Source organism: Rhineura floridana, chromosome 1, assembly GCF_030035675.1.
Source record: "Rhineura floridana isolate rRhiFlo1 chromosome 1, rRhiFlo1.hap2, whole genome shotgun sequence".
Taxonomy (NCBI): Eukaryota; Metazoa; Chordata; class Lepidosauria; order Squamata; family Rhineuridae; genus Rhineura; species Rhineura floridana.
The window spans coordinates 96089919-96109596 of record NC_084480.1 but is presented as its reverse complement, the minus strand read 5'-3'; the positions used below and the strand labels follow the sequence as shown (position 1 = coordinate 96109596).

The window sequence follows — 19678 nt, the reverse complement described above, 5'->3', positions numbered from 1 at the left end:
AAAAAGGACAGAGTGCACATTGCCATGATTATGGTTATATGTACAGACAACATGCACATTTGTGGTATGCTACTAAGCCAGACTTACCTTGGCCCAGTGTCTGAAGGCAATAACCAGGGACACAACACGAGGTTCCAGTTTCCCTAGTCTAGCCAAGTGATTTGTTGTCAAATAAGCATTTTCATTCCCAGCACTTACTCTGCAAACAAGGCCACTAAAATGATAAAGACAGAAATGTAAAACTCTTCTTTTCACCCCATAGAAAAGGCAAACTAAGGGGGGAACTATACATGATGGAAAACAAGCGGATGCTGCTGAAAACAGTAGTTCCACGTTTTCCCCTGTCCCCTCCCCCGGAATGTGTGGTAGCAGCAAGCATGATGTGATATTATGACAGCAATGGTGTTGCATCACATTCTTACACTAGATGTTATCCAGGAGATGAGGAGATGATGTGGAGCTGGTGTTTTCAGTGACAGCCACTGAACGGGTGGTTCTGACTGTTGTGTAATAGCAACGGCCACCCTGACTTTTGTTGACTCACAGACGAGACCCCTGCTTGATGAGTGAGGTTTTTCTATTTTGAGTTGAATCAGACAGTTGGATTAACATGTATTAACAGGGCCCAGTATTGCATATATGACAATAACAGTTGCCATACTTGTAAATTGTTGGGTCCTAACTTCTAGCTGCTTTATTACTGTAAGTTTATTTGTATATAATGATTAATCCACTCTAATAGGGCTTGTAACAAGACAAGCTAGTGAGATGTCATCCCATTAAGGAAGTACCTAGAATTTGCTTAAATTGTTGATGTCAGCATTGAAGTTATAGAGGTACATACACATTATCACTGCATCCATTCATTTGATGTGATATGCATTATGTTTAATTGCAGTTATTACTAGCATTAGACTTTGAAAAGATAAATATGCTTTGGAATAGCATTTTAATGACTTAAAAATTACATTAGCTTGCTTTTCAACAGATGATTTGCCTCAGTTGGCAAACAAACCCTATGAAATGTAAACCACTTAATTATGCCATGCCTCTTATTAAAATATTGATAAACTGTAGTAGCTGTAAATAAGCAATGCCAAGTAAATGGTTAGAAAAGTATACTTTCCCCTGACAAGATTAAAAGTATATTACTTTTCCCTGACAAGATTAAAACTGTTCAGAAAAAGAGTTAAAGATTGAACATGCGTGAATGTAATAATTGTAATATATCAAACAATAAAAGCAAATTTTAAATACTTATTCAATACTTATATCACTAGTCTTTGACCTTTACATTAGAAATTAGTTGCTCATATTACTATGAGAATCAAGATATTTGGAATTATTTAAAGCTTATGCACATGTGGGTTAGAGTGATTTACATTGCTAACTGCTGTAAACATACACAGATTTGCTAACAGAGACCTTTGTTTTTCTTTGCACACCACCACAGGCACTCTAGCATGGAAATCTGCATCAACATCAACAAAAGATTCTAGGAGGAAAAAGAAAGCCACGTTAATCATGGTACTGAAGAAAAAGAATACATAAAATCTCTCACCGACACAGAAAACTAAAGGAAAATCCTGTACTCCCATATTGGTCTTTTAAGGGAAAAGTCACATATATTTAATTTTCATGTGATGATTGCAGTTTACCATTTAATGCTATTGAGTGTTGGTTCTCCTGATAAAGTAGGGCCCCGTTTTTCAGCGTTCTGCTAATACGGCAGCACCAGCGGGGCGATCAGCTGGAGCGCAGGAGCACAGAGAGCTCGTGTGCTATAGCTAATAGCTGTCAGCTGGAGCATGGGATCAGCTGGAGCATGGGATCAGCTGGAGCATGGGATCAGCTGGAGCATGGGATCAGCTGGAGCATGGGATCAGCTGGAGCATGGGATCAGCTGGAGCCGCCACGCAGGGAGCTCGCATGCTATAGCTGATCGCTGTCAGCTGGAGCGCAGGATCAGCTGAAGCGCGGGGAGCTCTAGCCGCCGCGCGGGGAGCTCTAGCCGCCGCGCGGGGAGCTCTAGCCGCCGCGCGGGGAGCTCTAGCCGCCGCGCGGGGAGCTCTAGCCGCCGCGCGGGGAGCTCGCACACTATAGCTGATCGCTGTGAGCTGGAACACGCAATTGGCTGGAGCACAGGGAGCTCTAGCCGCCACGTTCCAGCTGACAGCAATCAGCTGGAGTGCACAATCAGTTGGAGTGCAGGGAGCTCATGTGCGCCAGCTGATCACTGTCAGCTGGAGTGTGGCGGCTAGAGCTCCCCGCGCTCCAGCTGATCGCTGTCAGCTGGTGCGGTGGCTGGAATACAGTAGGGCCCCACTTTCCGGCGGTTTTCATTTTTCAGCAGGGGCCTGGAATGTAACCTGCAGTATGAGTGGGGGCCTACTGTAATACCTTTTCACTACATACAGGGTAGAGCTGTCAACAGACAAAACATTTGCCCACATGAATGAAAACTTCAGATGGTTATCTGAATCCATTCTCAGACTGTAAAAATTAAAGACCAGAAGAAGCTTTCAAGTGATACCAATAAATAAAAATAGCGAACAAGAAAATCATTCTGCTCAAGTCACACAAATCCACATGCCTGATCTTTCACAGCTCGACCAGTAGTTCAGGCTCTTAAAATGATCAGACACCATGGCCAGATTGAAATGAGAAAGGGCCTGCATTCCCAAGTTCTTTTTTTAAAGGTTTGGGTAAACAGGTAAACAGATTTTTTGGTAGCATCTGGACCATATTACATCATACGTTTAAAGATTAAGGAGCTGCCTCTTAATTTTCTGTTTATGCAAACAACTGTTCTTCTTTCAGCAGATAGCTTCCATTAATTCCCAAAATCTTAAAAAGGACAGCTAGCCAGTTGTTTTTATAAGCATGAAGAAAGCAGGCAAATGATTATCTTAGGCTGCAATCCAATACAGACTTACCTGGGAGTAAGTCCCATTGAAACCAATGGAGCTTACTTCTGAGTAGACATGTATTGAATTGAAACCTTAATCCAGAAGTGAAGTTAGGTCCACATGGTGCAGATTAGGTGGCTGAGTTTGCAAAACAAGATTTGAAAATAAAGGCTCAGGAGTAATTTCTGTTTACACTCAATAAAATGTGTGATTTAGTAGTGCACAGGTTGGACATGCTGAGAGAGAGATTAGTTTGCGTAATTCACACACTTGTTGGTAAATAAAAGTACAGGAACAATTGTTTCAGAAAATTATGCACCAACCTGCCCTAAAGTCAATGGACTGAATGACACATGCAAGACTGCATTACAAAACTTATTTTAATTCTTTATATTCTTTAGCCAATAGGCCATATTCATGATTCTCAAGAAAACCGTTATAGTGGGGTTTGTCCATCATCTTAATCCATGTTTATGGGTGAAGTGGCAATTTTAATCTGCATTTGTTATTTTAACGTATGGAACCAGCAGATAGTCAATATTCCAGATTAATCAAGATAGAGTACAAGTGTCTGAATTTTCATGCACTATATTGTGTCTTACTCTTGTTACAGAAGGTCACAACGTACCAAGCTAGCCACAGACACACCAGCATTTATCAAGATGTTGGTATGATCTTTCCACTCAAGACATCAGATCACTCTGGTTCCTCTTCACTCTTTCCTTAACCCAACTCTTTTAACCTTGCCCTCATATCCTGACATCCACCTGAATGAAGCCTTAACAAGCAGCTGTTGATGTGCTGGAGTTGTCTACGGCCAAACAGGTGCTTAATCTGGAGGTTAAGCCCTTCCCACTAGTAACTGATCTGTTCTAATGCCTAGGCTCCATCAGTCTTAATAGCCATTTTGCCAATACTTTCCCCCACAGCCATCATCTCTGGGGAGCTATGTGATCTACATGATTCTTCTATACTTTATCAAGCTATGGTTTGTTGGGCTTTGGATCAGCTGCTTTGAAAGAATTATGAACCAGTCACCCCACTGCCACCATTCCAATCCAGACTTCAGTCTAGTAGCACCTTCCAACACTATGCTAATCCTCTCTGCTCTCAGTTGCCATGTGAAGAAATGGTCAATTGCACCAATCATTAGAGATGCACTCTCCTGTCCACTGCCTACCTTCAACAGACATTTCTTTGGTGCCACTTGCACAGAACATTCTTGCCCTGTGTAAGTGGTTAAGTATAGCTATGAATGCATGGGCCTTACCACTGTTCTTCAGGCTTTCTTGTACAAGTAAAAGAACATCTGGTTGGGACAACTATAAAGAACAGCAAAAAAACACAACTATAGAATTATAACACTTCTTAATTTAATATTTTAAATATATTTCTAAATATAACTTTACATATATGTCTAATATATAAATATTAGTATAATACTTCATGATGTTTAGCATACATTAATTTCTTAATTTAAAGGTTTTGATAAACTAATTATCCAGTGGTACCTTAAAAAAAAAGAGGCTTTGATGCAAAATATATTATAATAAACTTATTATATATATTAATAGCCTGCTGGGATGAAGGTGGGATATAAATCAAATAATAAAAATTAAAATTAACAAGACATCTCATTAAAATTTTAGTTCACCTCAATAGGTACTTGAGGCTGTGTGTACTCATTTCTGCTTTACAAGCAGGGAATATTTTTTATTTTTTGCTTTTATAAATTGCTCAAGTTTATAACTTTCCCAAAACTGCTGCCATGGATGTTAATTCTTGTAGTACCACTATGGTTGCTATGAACCATCTAAACTTAATTTGGCAATAAAGCTGTTAGAACCCACTTTATAAAGTATTTCCTAAAGAAAATGATTACTTACATTAGCTGGAAACTGAATATCTAGATTTACATCTGAGTTTTTGAAACCAAATCTGCTGCAAGAAGAGCCATACAGTCTTAGAGAACAATCTACAGTGAAGGAACATGGAAGGTGTCAATTCAAACTGCAGAACAGGGAAAAATCCTTCCTTCTCCACAAAAGACAATCTTGCCCAGAGCTGGTCTAGGAACAATAGGAGAATCCACTCTTCAAATCCCTTATTGGTTAACCTATGTCCCACCAATGTTTGAAAGTCATGAGTAGTTATTCTGATTTAAGGATCTTTAAAAGCTGCTTATTTTTAGCTCTTTATGTTGGCTTCTCCTTTAGTAGTTTATTTTACAGCTTCAGAGTCATATTTTGCCTCAGGTGACTAAGATACTGTGAAAATACACACACTGGACCATAACTTGTTAAATGCTTTTAAAGCAAAATTGGTAGGCAACCTTCACAATAAGTTACTACCTGGCAATTTCTGATGCAACACATTTTCCATGGCAGTTTTAACTCCAAGTCTTTGTTCCATGTCTTCATCATTTAAACCAAACTCTTGCACTACTTTCTCAATGGCAATCCCAATTGCTTGGATCTGCAAAGGTGTTGGTGGAGGTAGGGCAGTCAGCAGTTGTTGTTCTTGCTTTTCCTTTAAAGATAACATGAAAGAAAATCTATTTTCTCAGAATCATTTTAATAATTATGAAAGTATACTCCAGCACAGCTTACTTACAAGCAGTAATACTCTCTTATCTTACTTTATATTACATAGGTAGGGGGGGGGGAATCCAGTGCTATTGTTCCTGCAAAGAGTGTTTCAAAATGTATGTCCTCTTACTAGCTACGACAGCACTGATAATATTTAATCAAAAAAAAGTTGTGTGCAAGAGAATGGACCATTGGTCTCACCTGAAGGGTGATTTTCATAGGAGGACGGCCATCAAGCGGGTTATAGCTCCACCTATCGTCCGAAGGCAAGAATGTTTTTGAAGTCAAGACTAGGGGCGTCAGGCCCCTCCCACTCTCCAGTTCATTCGCAGCGAGGCAAAAGAGATATCTAAAAATGCAAGAGAAAAGGCCAACGGGCCTAGCAGGAAAGACATCACACAATAACAATAATCATAATAATATGCCTCTAACATAGCGATATAACATTAATAGCAGTCTTGACTTCACTAGTAAATCTAAATATAATAGCGTAACAGGAATATATGAGAAAACCCCAAAAAATATCGAGGCATCCTCCAACTGGGAGGGTCGTGATGGCCGTCCTCCTATGAAAATCACCCTTCAGGTGAGACCAATGGTCCATTTTCCATAGGAGGACGGCCATCAAGCGGGATGTACCAAAGCAGCCCATAACAGGGAGGGACCACCCACATCTTAATCATCGTTAAGAACCTGTTGCAACACTCATCTGCCAAAAGAGGCATCGGCAGAGGCATAACGATCTATTTTGTAATGCCTTATAAACTAATGTGGGGTAGACCAAACAGCAGCTCTACAAATATCGGCAACAGGAGCGTTGGTAGCAAAAGCAGCCATAGCGGCCGCTGACCTGGTGGAATGAGCTGTTATACTAGCTAGAACTGGAAGCTTAAGGGACTCATAGGCTAAGGTAATACATGCCCGCAACCAGCGGGATAAGGTGGAATTAGCTACTTTATGCCCCATAGAACGTGGATAAAATGATACAAACAAAGACTCAGTCTGTCGTATATCCTGGGTCCTGTTCAGGTAAGTCTTGAGAGCCCTCCGAACATCCAGTGAATGCCAAGCCTTCTCTAGAGGATGAGTAGGATTCGGGCAAAATGAAGGAAGCACAATGTCCTGATTGCAATGGAAAACTGAATTGACCTTGGGACGGAAGGCAGGATCAGTTTTCAGCACAACAGAGTCCTTGTGAAAAACACAGAGATGGCGGGCAGAAGACAGTGCGCCCAGTTCCAAAACTCGTCTCGCGGAGGTGATCGCGATCAGGAACAGGACCTTGAATGACAACAGACGTAAAGGCACAGTCCGAAGGGGCTCGAACGGAGGGCGTTGTAAAGCCTGTAGGACCTTCGACAGACTCCATAAGGGAAAACGGTGGACTACAGCCAGTGAGCGTAACGCGGTTCCCCTCAGAAAACATTTGATGAACGGGTGCGAGGCAATAGGAGCACCAGTGGAGGACACTGAAAGGATGGACGACAGAGTGGACGCATGTCTACGTAAGGTGTTGGGTCTAAGTCCCATCAGGAGAACCCTATGAAGGAATTGTAGTATCTGTTGTATTGTGGCCTGACAAGGATCAAGGTGTTGGGACTGACACCACCTGGAGAATGCCACCCATGTATGTTGATATATACGAGTAGTGGATGGACGTCTAGAGGCCAAGATAATGTCAATAACAGCATCAGAGAGGCCAGCAGTCCTTAAATGTCCCCGTTCAAAAGCCACGCTGTTAGCTTGAGCCAATTGGGATCCTGATGCAAGATTGGGCCCTGGGATAAGAGGTCTGGCCTGATCGGGAGCGTCCAAGGGTCCGTCACTGACATAGCAAGGAGCTCCGAGAACAACGGTCGATGGGGACAATATGGAGCTATCAGAACCAGTTTGGCCCTCTCGCGTCGCGCCTTCCTCAAGGTTCTGGCTAACAGTGGTATTGGAGGGAAGGCGTACAACAGGCCATCCGGCCACGGTAGCAACAGGGCATCCACCGCTTCCGCTGTCGTGTCCAGGTATCGAGCGAAGTACCTGGGTAGCTGGCAATTGCGACTGGAGGCAAATAGATCGACTGAGAAGACGCCGAACCGACACTGGAGAAGGTGGAAAATGGTCGGATGAAGTTTCCATTCTCCCGGAAAGACCTGTTGTCTGCTGAGCCAGTCTGCTGTCACATTCCAAATTCCTCTGAGGTGTTCTGCTTTCAAGGATTGCAGATGTTGCTCTGCCCAGTCCAATATGAGGGAAGACAGGTTCTGCAGAGGACGGGACCTGGTCCCCCCTTGTCTGTTTAAATGAGATTTGGCACACGTGTTGTCCGTTCGAATGAGAACATGGTCCAAGTGGAACAGAGATTGAAAATGGAGCAGAGCTAAGTGGACAGCCTTCAATTCCAGCCAGTTGATGCTCTGAGTCTGCTCTGCCGTGGTCCAAACCCCCTGAACGAACTGGGAGTTGCAGTGGGCTCCCCAGCCGAGGAGACTGGCATCTGTGGTGATGACAGTCCTGCGGGGTTCTCTGAATGGAGTGCCCTGGGTGAGGTGTTGAACCCTCGTCCACCAGCGGAATGACAGACGCAGTGATGAGCTCAGGGGGATCGCTTGATGGTTTGAGTTGGCGATGTCCTGTTGAAACGGTAACAAAGCCCACTGGAGTGGGCGCGTGTGAGCTCGAGCCCATGGCACAATATGGATGGTGGACACCAACATTCCGAGGGCCCTGGCTAAAAGCATGACGTCTGCGGTTGTGTGGCGCATCAGAGACTGAGCAATGTCTGTGATGGCAGTTATGCGGTCTGGAGACAGGAACACCGTCGCCTGCAGGGTGTCCAACATCGCCCCTAGATGTTGTAGGCGTTGGGTTGGTTGAAGATGGCTTTTGTCAAAATTGACTAGCCAGCCATAGGCCTGCAAAACATGGAGCGTGAGCGTTAGATGGTGATGAGCCAGCTCCCTGGAACTCGCCCGTATTAAAAGATCGTCCAAATAGGGGTAGATATGGACCCCTTGAAGTCGGAGGTAAGCCACTAGTATAAGTAGCACCTTGGTAAATACTCTCAGGGTAGAAGAGAGGCCGAACGGCATAGCTCGATATTGAAAATGCTGAGAGCCGAAGGCAAATCGAAGGAATTTTCTATGGGCTACGCAGATAGGTACATGGAGATACGCTTCCTTTAGGTCGATAGAAGCCAGGAAGTCTCCTTCTTGAAGGCTTTCTATAATGGAGTGGAGGGATTCCATTTTGAACCTTCGATACTTTACGAAACGGTTAATGAACTTGAGGTCCAATACCGCCCTCCATGACAGATCTCATTTGGGCACAGCAAATAGGAAGGAGTACACCCTTCTCTGTGTTCTCTGTTGTAGGGACTGGCTCTATCGCCTCTATGTCCAAGAGGTGATGTATGGCGGTCTGCATGATGCAGTGCCTGGCTGATGCCCTAGGACAAGGAGAAGGATGAAATCTGTCTGGAGGGGTCATCCAAAACTCCAGTGCATAGCCATAACAAAAAAGATCTCTGATCCAATGGATCTGAGTCAGACGCAGCCAATGGTCTCCAAACAGAAGCAGTCTACCCCCAACCGGTATCGCGTCAGTACTGTTTGTGCTGGCGAGACCCTTCTCTATATGAGGAAGTTGGGGTACCTCTGCGCCCCTGGTACTGACCTCTGCCTGGGAAACGCCAGTTCCAGCCCCCCCGGAGGCACAGAAATTATAGGTTTGGAATTCGCGGCCTCGTCCCCTGGGCCACGTCCCTCGAAAGGGCTGGGTCGTGCGGTATGAGGGGAAACGCCTGAAAGGCCTGTGATCAACGTTCTTAACAGTAGCCAAAACAGGCTTTCGAGCATCCTTGGGGTCAACAAGCACTGCCTTTAGGGCTTCCTTGCCGAAGAGTAAAGATCTGGAATAAGGTGCCCTTGATAAATTAACCCTGGCTGTAGAGTCAGCTTGCCAGTGACGGAGCCAGAGGGTCCATCGAGTGACTACCTGAGCTGCCATAGCTCGTGCTCCCAGTTGATTTGCGTCCAAGGTGGCATCAGCTACAAACGCCGCTGTCTTGCGCAATTTTATCAGTGACCTCCTCAGAGATACAGGATCGGAATTAGTATCCTCTAAAAGGTCGTCCAACCACATCATCGCTGCCCTGGAAAAGATGGAAGCTGATGCGGAGGCTCGCATGGAGAAGGCGGTGGCCTCATGATTCTTGCGTAAGGCAAAGTCCAGCCTCCGCTCAGTGGCGTCGTTTAGATGGGAGTCTCCTTCCCTCAGCAAAAGGGATCTAGAGACGAGACTGGAGATCAGCTCGTCTATGCCAAGAACGGCCAGTCTGCTGGTAAAGTCCGGAGCCAGAGAATAAAGTCTGTCCACAAGGGCGTTGAAGCGGCGAGTTTATAATGGATGAGACCATTTGTCGTTGGCCAGTTTAGCAATGGGATCTGGCACCAGAAGGTAGTGCTCTGCTGGAGCGGGGGATTTCAGGACCCTGGCCCCTTTGTGTAGCTTGGAGACCAAGGGTGTTCAATACTCTGCGAGCCAAAGGCTGATAATCTGAGGCATCAAACAGGCGATAAGATGTATCCTCCTCATGTTCCGAATGATCACTCCATTCGTCTCCTTCGGCTTGTACAGCAAAGGGTGACTCTTCCCCACAAGAAACGTCATCAATAAATCTGCCTCTGGCGATGTCAAAAGGATTTGGGGAGCATGATGGATTTGCCTCATTACATACATAGTGGTCCATACTGTGCTGAGGTATGGTGGGGACTTGTGGCGGTGACTGTGTTTGAGTAAAAAATGACAGTATGCCTTGTAGTTGTGATAGGAACTCATGAGACAGCTGCAGCCCCGGTGAAGCGGATGGTTGCGCTTGTAGAGGCGGCCCAGTAGGCTGTGACGATGGATAAGCCCTGGGCGGTAATATGGGAGGGGGCTGGCTGGTAGTTGGCTGTTCTGGAAACCCAGCGAAGTCCTCCTCGGAGGAGGAAGCAGTGGGAAAGGGAAATAAATTTGTTAACTGTTCCTGGGCTGCTCCATCGGAAGCCAGAACAGAGACATAGCGTGGGCGCTTGGTTTTGCTGTGGCTGGAAAGATGTTTTGTTTTGGCAATTGCTTTGGTGTGCTTATGCTTGGCCGCCTTAGATGGTTTCGGCTTGGCTATCTGAGGCATCGCTGGCTGTTCCGCCATCTTATATTTGCTATGGGTTACAGTACACGGCCACGGATGGGGCAGAATGCACAGACCCGAACAGGCTCAGTACACGACCACGGATGGGGTAGAATGCACTGGCAGATGGCTAAGTACACAGCCACAGATGGGGCAGAATGTACAATGTTAATAGAGTTGGTACACGGCCACGGATGGGGCAGAATGTACAGTCCAAACAGCTTGTGCACAGTATCAACAGTCTTAGTACACGGCCATGAATGGGGCAGAATGTACAGTTCAAACAGCCTGGTGCACAGCCACAGCCTTGATGATACAGTCACAAAAGTACAGGTTCAAATAGTTGCAGTGATCAGGTAGTTGCAAGAAGCAGCAGCAGTAGTCGTGTGGTAGAGGAGCCCGTGTAGAACTATAGGGTCCTATCTGCAGCATACATACAAGGAGCCCTTGCCAGCTAAACCCCCCTTTGTTTAGTACTGAATAGACTGAACAGAAAGGGCGGGAAAAAAAGGGACAAATAAAATGGCGCCCGTAAAATGAGCAGGAAAAATTTTAATCAAAAATGGCGGAATATGAAGAAGGAGCAATGGCGGATACTGAGGAGCACCAGCGAACTGAAAAGGGGTTGCCAAGCACAGCCTCAATACGTGCTACAGCCACGGGGCTGATAAACGTAATCGCGGCTCTAAAAGCCAGGCAGGAGAGACTCTGTCAGGGAGGCAGGACGGCCAGTGAGATGCTGAAGCAGCTGAGGCAGCAGCAGAGGAACGAGCCGCAGCCGCCGGCTGCAGAGACCGTCGCGGCAAGATTTTTTAAAAGCCGCAGAACAAGTCCGGGAAATCAGAGCAGCCCAAGGATAAGAGCCGCTAAGAGGTAAGGTAGGAGAGCCGCAGCCGCAGGCTCCTGGAGGGGGAGTTTTAAAGGGACCGCCGCGAGGAAAAAAGCCGTGGTCGTACCGAGAAGGCAGGAACCCAAACGGCCAGGGACTAAAAACAAGAGGGAGCCGCCAGAGCAGGCTCCTGTGGGAGACGTGAATCCGTAAGGGCACGAAACAAGCGGCGGGGTAAAGCAGGGAGCTGCAGCCGCAAGCTCCCGCCTGAGAAAAGAGAGAACCACAGCCGCGGTCTCTCTAAGAGCCGTTAGGCTAAAACCTGGGAAAAAAACGGTCCGGGCAAGGGAGAACCTCCCCCAAGGAATTCCCCAGGAATAATGAACGAAACGATGTTAAATACAAGACAGAGGGAAGGAAAGAACATGGAATACACAGACAACAAAACCTCCACACCCTGTCAGACAAATACACAAAAAACACAAAAGACTTAGCTAGAAGCTACGCTATCAGCAATATCAAATTTGTTCGGTACGAAGGCAAGAATGAACTGGAGAGTGGGAGGGGCCTGACACCCCTAGTCTTGACTTCAAAAACATTCTTGCCTTCGGACGATAGGTGGAGCTATAACCCGCTTGATGGCCATCCTCCTATGGAAAAAGCAAATGTACAATTACTATTATGTACTAGTATTTGTATGGTGCTGTCAATATGCATGGCCGTTTGTAGAATGAAAAGATCCCTAACTAACCCAAAGAGTTTATAATGTAAAATTCAACACAGGGTAGAAAAAGGATAGCAAGGAGTAACAGACATCAATTTGACAGGCAAATGCCTACAAGAAAAAAAAGATCCTCACAACATGGTGAAAACCAACAAAAGAGAGGGGAAGAAGAGTCTCAAGTAAGGAGTTTCAAATCCCTACACTGGCTTCCTGTTCACACCCAGTTCCAGCACAAACTCACTGTCCTTACTTGAAAGGCTTCCACAACCTTGCCCCTGCAAATCTCTCTGCTTCATACTTAAATATATCCCTGCCTCCAACTTTTACTCCTCCAGTTCAACCGCCCTCAGCTGTCTGAAGGTCTCTTTCTCCCACAAATGACTCTGCCTTTGCTACACCATCTCAGGAAGACCTCTCTCTTCTGGTAAGCATTTGTCCTCCTGAGTTAACAGCTGTTCTAATTCACTCACTAGAGCAAGGGTGGCTAATCTTCTTCAGCCCCAGGGCCACGTTAACAGATAGCCCTTCCATTAGCTACATGCCACTCCCTCTTGCAGATGCATACACAGCACCCACACTCATCACACATACAGCTCACACACACACCTATTGTCTGCTCCCTGCTTCATCTCTATTGCACGCTCCATGCTAGAGCTCTAGATCTTAAGGAGCAGCACAGAGTATCCTGCTTCTCAGAATATCCTGAGAAGGTTGGAGCAGGGTGGCTGGGAGGTGATAACACTGGGGGCCCCATGTTTACTGCTGCTCCCGTTCATCAGCTCCTATATTGGCATGTGATGTTTTGAGCTCTCTTTATTAATCTGTACAACACAAAAAAACTTTAATGCTGCTATAGCTTTGAGTGGTCATCAACTCTCACCTTTATGTTTTTCTTGTGTCTTTTTTCTTTTATATGCTTATGAGCAAATGCCACCGACTCAATCAAAGTATCGCATAATCTGCAAGTATATTTGGCTGTTGGGTAACTTCGAGGGTGCTAAGGAGAACACAATGTATTAAAATTTATTGTTTCATAATGGTTCTATCAAGAATAGTCATCTCGACTCAAAGCCATGCCATTTCTCAAAAAATACGTGGGATTCTACATAGCATTTCAATCCTATAGGAAAGCTATGAAGGGACAGTTATGCACCATTGTTCAAGCTAGTCAGAATCCTATTTCCAGTTGACTCTAACGTCCTCGCCTTTGCTGCGTGGGCCTGAAACTCATATTGAAATATGCCTGCACCATATATTTAATCAGGCACTTATCCCAACTGTAAAAATTGCCATAGGTAGAAGAATGTGCCTTTCAGATCCCACTGTCGTTTGGTTCAAATTTGAAATGAGTTTCACATATTCATCCCTTGGACGTAAATCTGAGCTTTACATTTATCACATCTGAGTCAATATCGGTGACGTTGTGATGTCTGAATGTGGCCACTGAGGTTTTGCCTGGCGCAGCTGTACTAACATAGCTGCACTGGTGCTGTCTCACTATCCCGAGTTGCCACATCAGCACACCACCATCACATACAATGCTATTTGGCTTAACAGCTCCAGTGTACCTAGTCCTATTAGCTTTACCTATCACATAGCAGAATGTGAAATTGGGCCATAGGGATATTCTGGTTATATGTACTTAAGCCCAGTGACATTCATAAGAATAAAGGTAAATATAGAATTCCAGCTAAGTTTTTGCTTTTTAGATTTTCTACCTGTTGGCCACGTTGCTGCATGTTTAAAAACCTTCAGATATTACTATAGTTCATCTACTTTGTCCTGTGCATGATTTATTAAAGTGAAGCAATCAATTACAGATGCTTATGCAAATGATTGAACAAGTAGCACTATCCCCCTTGTAACAATTTTCAAATACCTAAAAATAATCTTCTGCAGCTAAACATATTTACCCTTTGCTTTCCCAAGCCCTTTGTCATCTTTGTTGCTATTCTCCTTCTCCAGTACAAATATTCAACCACAATGTAAGTATATATATTGCAAAAATAGCTACCTTCCTCAGCCTGTAAATGCAGTCTCGCTTCAGTCGTTCTTCAGCCTGCTGCAGCCCAAGCAATTCTTTTGGCGACAGTAAAGACTCATCTATAACTGGCCCATCCACATCATCATCTTGATCATTCTCTTCTTTTCTTATCCGTCTTGATCTTCTTGGCTTCCTATGTTTCTTCATTGCTTTTCAACAATTATTAGAACAAAATTGCCATAAGTACACTGTGCAAATAACTGTTGCAAGCTCAGTGCATTTCCACAACTAAGCAAGCCATTGCTGAGAAACCCTGAGCAATTAAAGTATTCAACTTCTGATGGAATCTGCAGTTGTGGTGTAAAACCTCTGGGTTCCAACCCTAAAAAAGGCGGCACAAACACTAAACAAGGCACCCAGAATATGAATAAATGTGCAGCACAATCTAATGCCCCCTCACTGTATTTAATAGGATTTAGGTTGCAATCCAATCCTATTCCCACTTACCTGGGAGTAAGTGCCACTGGATTGTTACCTCTGTGTAGCCACACATAGGACTGTGCCCTTACTGTGCATTGGGTTGCAGCCTTCAAGTATCAGTATCTATTAGTTTTCATCTTCAGACAAACACTGTTTGGGGAACCTTTTTAATGAGTTTAAAGGTGTGGAAATAGGTGATAAGAAGGCAGCTAAGTTAAGATAACTGACAGGCCAACAGAACCAACAAAATGGTCAAATCAGTAGTTATGGACCTTCTGTTTGTTTGAATCCTCCTACACTAACAGCATTGCTGTGGATCCCATCAGCTGTTTGAAATATTGTACAACTTTTTAAACCACATCATATTCCATGTATTCTTCAACAATGACAGGGTCAGTTATTCTCTGGTGTTTAATTCCACCTTCTTTTTCAATTTTTTTTTTTTTTAAAAAACATTTAACTTTCTAAGCTATCAGGGTTCTGATTTACCCCTATTGAAACAAATGGAAAAGTGAAACTACCAAATGCCTAAGCTAGCTGGGGTCCATTCTATCCCCAAGCAACTTCTCAAAACAGGGTAGGGAAAAAAACTTAGCATCGTGTCTGTATCAAAATTTTCATTCTTATGTGGTTATAACACTTCTGAGAGTCTTGAAGTAGATTTTTCAGTTTGTTTTTTAAAAAGTACATTCCTATGCAAACACACTTGCACACACACCATTAAAAAGGACTGCAAGGGTTGGATCGTAGGAGTAAATTTTAACACATGGTGTTGAGCCCCAACTCCCCCAGGAGGAGCAGGGAGAGGAGTCGGTTGAGCTCCAGCCTCCCCAAATAGATCAGGGAGAGGAGCCAGAGGTGGATGAGGTTTTCGAGGGCATTGAGGGAGGGGGTGAAGTCAACAGTCTGCCAGTTCCCACAGTCCTCCCGTCAATGCAGTTTGCTCCACCTACAAGCACCCCAACAGAGCCGCTGGGGAATGACCTCATGCACGTGCCAATTCCACCCCCCAGGACTCCCTGCCTGGCACTTCAAACACTTCCCCGCCAGTGAGTTCACTGCCCCCTGAAGTGGAGCCGGCACCTAGCGAGCCTGCACTGTCAGATGAACAAGAAGAGGTTTGCCCCTCCTTGCCCCATGCGAGACGCCATGAGAAGCAGGTCGGTCAGAAGGTGGAACTTCGAAGGAGTCAGAGATTATGGGCGAAGACCTTTCCTATTTAAGGTGGCACCCCCGATTGGGGCGCTGAGTCAACTTACTCCACACGCTGCAGAGCATGCTTAGGTAGTCTAATTAGGGTCAGTAGTGAGTCAGCATAGAGAGGTCTATGAAGTGCACGGCTTTCGATGTAACTGTTACTATAATAAAACAAGAATTAATTCCAGTCTCGTCTCCGTCTCGTCTCTCGTACTCTGGGCAGGACACATGGAGTTAATTCTGCTCCAAGTTGGGTTTTGTTTTGACACAGTGCAAACTCACAACACTGATTTCTTATTTGTAATATTCTTTTTTTTGGGGGGGGAATACCCCTATTAGGCTATCTGGTACATTGGACTCTCCCATTATTTACTATGAGCCCTAGGTATGTTCTGGATTCTGTTTTCCTTTCTCTTTCATTAACGTCCTGTGAAATTCAATTATTTGTATTAGTCCATGTTTTTGAAACGCAATATTACATTCTGGTTTGTTAAACTGGAATAATTTCTTTTTATGATGTTTTGAAGTGTTTTTAGCGTTTCTGTTTGCCGCCCTGGGCTCCTGCTGGGAAGAAGGGTGGGATATAAACAAACAAACAAATTATTTGAAATCAATCTTAACCTTTATTTCCAGCTAAGACTTTAAAGAGGTCCGCTGGACCCCAGCTTTAAATAGCTGCTGTCAGAAAAATGGTGGAGTAAAGTTAATTTGATATTAAATAGCCTCAGGTGCTATTTAAATCATTTCTATACTGCTTTATATTTAAAAAAACCTCAAAAGCAATTTATTCTTCCTTCTACAATTCCCAAAACATCTGCTGCTCATTTGAATTGCATTAAGAAACTGAGATCATCTTAAAGCTCTCTGCCTAATCAACCACCTGTATGTTTCACTAAATGCGCAGGGCAGAACTCCGTAACAAGTAGGCTTTCTGTCTTCAAAAATGGGAGGTAGTCAAAGCTTCTTTATCCCAGAATCCTAGGTGTGTAACCTGATATCTGTAGCATCTACCAAAGACTTATTCAACCTTAAATCTCCATCTTTGAACAGAGTCTACAAGCTGACTTTATGGCTACAACATCCAGCCTAATCTTTGTGTTTTGTTTGGTGGCTTATGTTTCATTTTTCCTTGACTCTCCACCTCTCAGCTTGGTATAACATCTTCCCTATTAAAGAGTTCTGGAGAACTCAAATGCTTGCTATTACTGTGATATTCTGGTTGGTCGTAGCTGGTGTTATCCAACTGTGAATTTAGGAATCTTTAAGCTTGTATCTCTGAACGCCTGTGTCACCAAACAGAAAGCAGCATTATCTTAAGCATGTCATTATCATGCTACATAAAATTATGAGACAGCCATGAAGGATAGGGGAAAAGTAACCAAGTAGTCCCCTGTGGCTTTTCAGACATTGGACTACAACTCCCATCATCCATCCATGCCTTATTATGATTCTTACTACAACTAAATGCATTTCTTTATTGCATACTAACTGTCTCAAAGCAACTTACAATTACAAAAGGATACATAGTACAAAACGTAAAATACATCAGAAAGATAAAAAGAACATTATTCACTACAAATGTTCATCCTGCAATAATGTAAACAGGATAAATCCTACCCCACCCTATAAAAAGATGAACACCAATGCAGGCTAGGGTATCATCATGCCCCATAACCCCAATTAAGAGCGAAATGCCTGGGAGAATAGGAACATCTTTGGCACATAAACATTGATAATGACAATGACAAGTGCATCTGTCTAGGGAGAGCATTCCACAATAGGGGAGTCACCACTGAAGAAACCTGTTTTTGTGTTGCCACCCTCTGCCCTTCCCTCAGAGGTGGCACACAAAGAAGAGCTTCAGATGACAAATGCAGGGTCTGGTCTGTTTAGGTTCATGAGGGGAGAGGCAGTCCCTAAGGTATTGGGGTCCTGACCCAGATAAGGAATCCCATGAAACCAAGATTTTGCTTAAAAAGTATTTATATTCCCTGAGAGCACCACCCTCTAAGGGAACTGACAGCAGCCATATGCACCTGGCACCAGTGCACATTTGATTTGGCTAGAATGGGTGGATGGGATGGAAAAATCTCAGATGTTTGCTTTACTCAAGCCACGTAGGGCACAATTCACCCAGAATGTCTCCTGTGCAAGCCCCTCTGAAATGATTGCTCATTAATAAGACTGTTACCACTTGCACATCTCCATTTCAACTGGGACTGTGCAATAGAGGTTCCCATTAGATTATGTTTCTAAGGACTGATATTGCAATATGGGCTTTCATACAATGCTGAATAAGTTTAAGGGCCTATTGTTGTGCTGCTTAAGTTTTACATGCCATTCTTAAAATACTGGGAGTGGTTCTCATGAATGTGAAATATTCACACACAACTCTGCCTTGGCTAGAGGGTTTAATTCATGTATTGGGAGGGGGACACAGCAACGTTTTTACCCACTTACCTCACACAGGATACAGGTGTGATTGCTGCAAGGAAAACCCCACAACACCTAAAGTAGGAGACAGGAGTGAGGTGTACTGAATCTTCTCTTTGATAGTTTTAGGAAGAGTGTATATTTTGCCATAGCTTAACAATAATATTGCTTGAAATGTCGCAGCATGGTAGGCTTAATATTTCCCAGGGTTAAAAGACACCTGAATACAATTCTTAAGGTTGTAGTCACAAAAAAGACATGAAAGTTTAACATGGAAGAAAACGATCTAAAGATGTTTATATTACCAGAATGTCCTCTCCTATCGGACACATCGTCACTTGTTAGGTCTCTCTGGAGCTGCCTTCTTCCATTTCTGTTTCCTAGGCTCTCACACTCATAAGAAGAATCCTTCCTTGTCCTGATAAGCACAGGAATCCGGGCTGTAGATCTGTATTCTCTCCAACTGTCTAGATTAGCATGATGGTTGTCAGACACCCACTTCTTAATTTGGTCTTTTGAGGCTTCATTTATCCTTGTCCCTTGATTGTGAACAATGTTTTTAGAAGAATTTGGACTATTCAAAACACCATGTGCTCCCTTTCTGGGACTTGTTCCATAGTGACCCAGTGCTCCCTTTCTTTTCTCGATTCCTATGTTCATGTGCCCATTTCCATAATCATCCATTGCTTGGTAATCGTGATGTAAAGCACACTTCTGGAAATCCTCCTCATTTAAAATTCCCCGCTCTTTATTACGTCTGGCAAAGCAAGGTTTTGTGGCATCTCCCATCATAATAGCTGTTCACTCTTTCCCTGTGGGATGGGGGAATAAATACATATTCAAAACGGGCCAGGTTGAATGCCATGAAGAGGGCAGTGCTAAGTCTGAACATAGAAGGTTTAGGCTCAAATTCCCACTAAGTACACCACTGGCAAGCTACTATCTCTCAGCCAAGCCTAGCCTTTATTAGTAAACATAATAACATAAGGAGAGCCCTGCTGGATCAGGCAAAAGGTCCATCTAGTCCAGCATCCTGTTCTTTCAGTAGCCAACCAAATGCCCATGCGAAGCCTACAAGCAGAACTTGAGAGCAACAGCACTCTACACACCTGAAATTCCCAGCAACTGGTATTCAGAGACATACTGCCTCCAACAGTGAAGGTAGAACATACATGTTACCTCTTCTAGGTATATTAATACCATAAACCTTATCAGATTTTAAAATATAACATGAGGTTTGTGACAGAAGAGTGATACCAAAACAGAATAACGTTTATGCTGAGTATTCTGACCATCCAAGGTAGTCATACTAATAGTATATACATATTTATATAAACTGAAATGGGATAGCTAGTCCAGGAAGGCTTATT

General features: G+C 44.0%; 1 protein-coding gene across 6 annotated transcripts in view; it reads right to left on the bottom strand.

Moving 5' to 3' along the window:
* TUT7 (terminal uridylyl transferase 7) overlaps positions 1–19678 on the bottom strand; it is a 76609-nt gene that overhangs the window by 30259 nt on the left and 26672 nt on the right. For all 6 annotated transcript variants that reach the window (XM_061626570.1, XM_061626562.1, XM_061626555.1 and 3 more), the window contains exons 2-9: positions 18614–19120; positions 14229–14407; positions 13095–13211; positions 5261–5438; positions 4796–4884; positions 4180–4231; positions 1426–1495; positions 88–214 (exon numbers count right to left, since the gene is read on the bottom strand). In XM_061626570.1, coding sequence (XP_061482554.1) covers positions 88–214; positions 1426–1495; positions 4180–4231; positions 4796–4884; positions 5261–5438; positions 13095–13211; positions 14229–14407; positions 18614–19100 — 1299 coding nt within the window. In that variant the 5' untranslated portion in view covers positions 19101–19120. The remainder of the gene's footprint in view (positions 1–87; positions 215–1425; positions 1496–4179; positions 4232–4795; positions 4885–5260; positions 5439–13094; positions 13212–14228; positions 14408–18613; positions 19121–19678) is intronic.